The 4,959-nt window shown below is 41.6% G+C and overlaps 1 protein-coding gene across 1 annotated transcript; it reads right to left on the bottom strand.

Moving 5' to 3' along the window:
* Positions 1-2,246: 2,246 nt before the first annotated feature.
* On the bottom strand, positions 2,247-3,209 carry LOC139034156 (olfactory receptor 51I2-like). The gene has a single exon (XM_070464586.1). It carries the CDS (start codon positions 3,207-3,209, stop codon positions 2,247-2,249), a length of 963 nt encoding a protein of 320 aa, XP_070320687.1.
* Between the last annotated feature and the right edge of the window lie 1,750 nt (positions 3,210-4,959).

Genomic DNA, 4,959 nt, shown 5'->3' with positions numbered 1-4,959 from the left:
CGTTGCGTATTCATGGATGGGAAGACTCATTATTGTTAAAGTGTGCTATTATCCCCAGTGATCTGCAAAAGCAATGAAATTTATATAAAAATCTCAATGATATTTTTTACAGAAGCAGCAACAATCTTAAACTTCATATGGAATCATAAAAGACCCACAAAGGTCAAAGCAATCTTAAACTAGAAGAACAGACCTGGAAGCATCATATACGTTCTGATTTCAAAATGTATCACAAATCTAAAGCAATTCAAAACAGTATGGTACTGGTATAAAAAACAAAGATCCAAACCCTCTCATATAGAGTCAACTGATTTTTAATGTGGATCCCAAAAATAGACTGTAGGGAAAGGACCAATCTCTTTGACAAGTGGCATTGGGAAAACTCGATGCCCACATGCAAAAAAGTAAAATTGGACCTGATCTCATATCACATGCAAAAATTAACTGAAAATAGATGAACTATTTGAACCTAATACCTGGAAGTATAAAACACCCAAAAGAAAACTTAGGGAAAAGCTTCATGTAATTGAACTTGGCAATTACTTATTGAATATGAAACTAAAATCCCAAGCAACAAAAGCAAAATCAGACATGTGGGGATACATCAAACTAAAAAGTTAATGCATGGAAAAGGAGAAACAATCAACAGAGTGAAAAGAAAACCTATGGAAAGAAGAAAATATTTGCAAACCACATACTGATAAACACTGATAAAGGACTGATATAAAATAAACGTAAGGGACTCCTGTCACTCAAAGCAAAAAAAAAAAAAAAAAGAAAGAAATAGCATGATTAAAAAATGGACAAAAGAATTGAACAGACGCATCTCCAAAGATACACCAATAGGGATATGAAAAGGTTCTCAACCTTGCTAATTATTAGAAAAAAATGAATCAAAACCAAAATGAGCTATCACCTCACAACTATCATTAAAAAAAGACAACAAGCATTGTTGAGTATGTGGAGCAATTGAAACCCTGCACATTGTTGGTGATAATGTACTTTCTTGGAGCCAGTATGAAAAATAGTATGGGGGTTCCTTAAAGAATTAAATATGGATCTACTGTATCATCTAGCAGTATGACTTCTGAATATATAGCCCCCAAATTGATATCAGGATCTAAAATGTGCAGTAGCATCTTAAGAGAACATTTATGTTTTGAAACATTGGCCTTTAAATCCTGCTTAAATTTACTGACTCCCTGATTTTCTGCCAATGCAGCTGCCAGTGAAGAAAATGCCTACATGAGTGGCATCTTTGGGATGACTTTAGAATGAAGGTATTTCTATCCCAGGCACATGGAATTTTAAGAGGTGAGGCAGAGAAAGTGATGTGTAACTAAACAAGATGCTCTAGTATTATGATCTCAGGCTAGAGGAAGGTCATTCTTGAGCAAGGAGCTACCCCTTTAGAGCAAGAGATATCCGTTGGATCCATAGTTGTGAAGAGCTGTAACTGCAGCTTTCCTTGCCTCCAACACACATATTATGCTGAGGCATATCTGACCACTCACTTCCCACAAGCAACCAGAGAACTCCATACTTGTTTTTCCCTTCTTTTCCATTCTTCTCTGCTTGCCTGGGGCTTCTCCAAGGGCTCAGTGGGTAAAGAATCTGCCTGCAATGCCAGAGTCACAGGAGATGTGGGTTCGATTCCTGGGTCAGGTAGAAGATCCCCTGGAGGAGGAAATGGCAACCCATTCCAGTATTCTTGCCTGGGAAATCCCATGGATAGAGGAACCTGGTGGGCTACAGTCCATGGGGTCAAAAAGAGTTGGACACAACTGAGCATCTGAGCACTACTTGCCTACCTTTTCTGCCTGACAAGCTCTTACTCACTTTTCAGCCTCCTTCTTCCCTGACTCCTTTCTCTTTTTTTCCTGTCAAAGCAGTAAGCCCTCTTCTAGGTTCCTACAGCTCTTTGTGTGGACCTCTCACAGTCTTCTTGCACTTACTGTAATTGCGTATTTAGAAACTTCTGTTCTTCAGTGGAGGGAAGAGACTATGTATGGTTTATTTGATGTTATCTCATAACAACCACAGACTTGCACAAGTAAACGCTGAATAAAAAAGCTGAGGTTAATGAGTGAAGTAAAGAATCAGGGCTGATTCTGAGGATATGCATTTGCTTGTCATTCTCTTGATAATGTCTCTGGATCAGGGCTCAGTATATGGGCTTTCTGGACATAGGTGGTAACTGTTTGGCTGAGTTTTCCCTCAGATTCTGAGGTTATTTCTTGATTTCATCAGCCTTTCCTCTTCTCCCTCAGCACCCTGAGCATGGCCTCCCTGATGGGCTTGGACTTGACACTGTAGATGATGGGGTTCAGCACAGGGGGCACCACCAGGTACACGTAGGCGACAAGGGCATGTACTATGGGGGGGAGGTGTCTGCCAAAACGGTGGATCATGGACACACCTATGACTGGGATGAAGAAAACCAGAACAGCCAAAATATGGGAAACACAAGTGTTGAGGGCCCGGATACGCTCCCTGGGAGAGGCCAGACTCATCACTGTATGAAGAATAAGGGTGTAGGACAGCACAATAAGCAAGGAGTCAAAACCCACTGTGGACAGAACCACATACAGCCCGTAAATGATATTGACAGTAATGTCAGCACAGGCTCGTTTCATGACATCTGCATGGAAACAGAATGAGTGGGACAGGAGGATCTTGCCAGGACAAAAGTTCAGTCTCTTTAGTAAGAAGGGCAAAGGGAAGAGTGACACAGTGGCGCGAGCCACAATGCCCATCTCAATCCTGATGATGACACTGTCTGTGAGGACAGAGGCATAGCGCAGGGGGTTGGAGATGGCCACAAAGCGATCAAACGACATGGCCAGGAGCACCGAGGACTCCACCACGGAGAAGAAGTGGAGGAAGAACATCTGGGCCAGACAGACATTGAAGCCTATGAGCCGATGTTCAAACCAGAGCACAGCCAGCGTGGTGGGCATTGTGGACAAGGTGAGGCCCACGTCGGTGAGGGCCAGCATGGACAGGAAGTAGTACATGGGCTGGTGCAGGCTGGGGGTCCTCCTCACAGCCAAGAGGATCAGGCAGTTTCCAGTGAGGGCTGCAGTGTACATGGAGGAGAAGGGGATGGAGATCCAGCCATGAACGGCCTCCAGGCCTGGGATGCCAATCATCAGGAAAGCAGGTGGCTGGAAGAAGGAGATGTTGGCAAAGGACCAGGAAGAGAACATCCTTAGTTTATAGATGAGGTCTCCAGCACGATGGTACCTTTTCAATCTGCACAGAAGCATAAGACAAGATAAAAACATGGGAAAAAAAGCAGTTCTGATATTAGGTAACAAGTTCACACACAATAGCATATATGAAATGTGAAGGAGATTGAAAATGTATTCCATCCGAAAGCAAGCAAGAGATAATATAATTTAAATATATTGATATATTTAAATATTGACTATCTAAATATATTGATATATAATATATTTAACTATAATTTAAATACTTTTGTAGTATCAGTTTTGAAATGATATACTGTGAAATACTGATCTCTTCACTTATTGAAGAAAGTGGTACTTTGTTTAAAAATACGTGAGATGATCACAAAGAGTCCAGTTTGAAAAGCCCTAGTTTAAACAAGAAGCAATGGCCTCAAGGAAATAAATTGCAAATATACTGTGGAAACTTAAAGGGTTGATGACCTGGGCTTACTCTCATTGTTTTCCTGGGATTTTCCTTTAAATCTGAATACAACAAGTATAAACAAGTAAATAAGCAAACAAAAGCTCTTTAAAGGTAGGTCAATAAAAGAATGTAAGAGGAACAGTTGCACAAGTATCTTTTAGCAGAGTAGAAAATTCCACCAGAAGTATGTCTGAGAGCTACAAGGGGCTTTAATCTGAACCCTGGGATCTACAGTTATGTCACACCTAGTCAACATCATCAACTCACGCTAAAGGTAGGACTGACCTTTTTTTTTTTATTCCTTTATTTCTTAGGTGGGTGACAAGTATTGTTTCTCTGGAGCAGAAGATTGTGCATATTTTGGTAGAAACTTTTTAAAGAAAACATAGTGAAGTTGCTGATAATGTCAGTTCTGGAGCCTTCCATCCAATCTCTCTCAGACATTGTGAGCAAATATCAAAACCTGACGGAATTCACTTCATTCAAAGCCAAGTAACAAGCAGAGAAGTTCCATCACAGAGCTTTTGCAGACACGTTTTGTAAAAATTAAAAGGGTTAAAACAACTTCAGTTCAGTTCAGTCGCTCAGTCGTGGCCAACTCTTTGCGACCCCACAGATCACAGCATGCCAGGCCTCCCTGTCCATCACCAACTCCCGAAGTTTACCCAAACTCATGTCCATTGAGTCGGTGATGCCATCCAACCATCTCATCCTCTGTCATCCCCTTCTCTTTGAGATAAAGAATTATTCAAGAGAGAGAAGATAATTCTGCATAAATATTTTCCAAGTAAAGAAATCATGAACCAAATTAATTTTTTGATATTGTGATATAAAAATGAGTCAGTGATAAATTAAGGAAAGTGAAAGCCAGATGTGATGAGAACTTGACAATTTCCCTCATATACTTCCTTTCTGCAGAGGCTATGAGGGACATCTCTCCCTGGAAGTGTGACCTGGGATTCCAGTTCTTTAAGCTATAAACTCCCTAATCCTCAGAAGGGCAGCCTTCTTCAGACTCTCTTCTCAAGAAGGCACGACCATCTCCTATTGTCCAAGAATGGTCATTTCTCTTTCTTCTGCCTGACTTGCAGACCTTTCCCACTGTTACCTCCATCTGAGGCAGAGGCACTAGTGGACACTCATCCCGGAAGAGGAGAAGAAGCTGTGTTGAGAGCCCAGGTTACTCACCCTGGCTGCTTGTTGTCCCCAGCTGCTTTGCCACTCCACATCCAGCGAGAGTCCAGGACGTCTTTGAGATGCTTTAGCTGCAGTGCCATCTCCAGGGAAGGCCAGGCCTGAGCC

Source organism: Odocoileus virginianus, unplaced genomic scaffold (assembly GCF_023699985.2).
Source record: "Odocoileus virginianus isolate 20LAN1187 ecotype Illinois unplaced genomic scaffold, Ovbor_1.2 Unplaced_Contig_30, whole genome shotgun sequence".
NCBI classification, from domain to species: domain Eukaryota; kingdom Metazoa; phylum Chordata; class Mammalia; order Artiodactyla; family Cervidae; genus Odocoileus; species Odocoileus virginianus.
This window is presented reverse-complemented; position numbering and strand designations above follow the sequence as displayed.

Excerpts from the sequence above, each read along its gene's own strand:
- LOC139034156 (XM_070464586.1), bottom strand. The coding sequence starts at position 3,209 with ATGTTCTCTTCCTGGTCCTTTGCCAACATCTCCTTCTTCCAGCCACCT.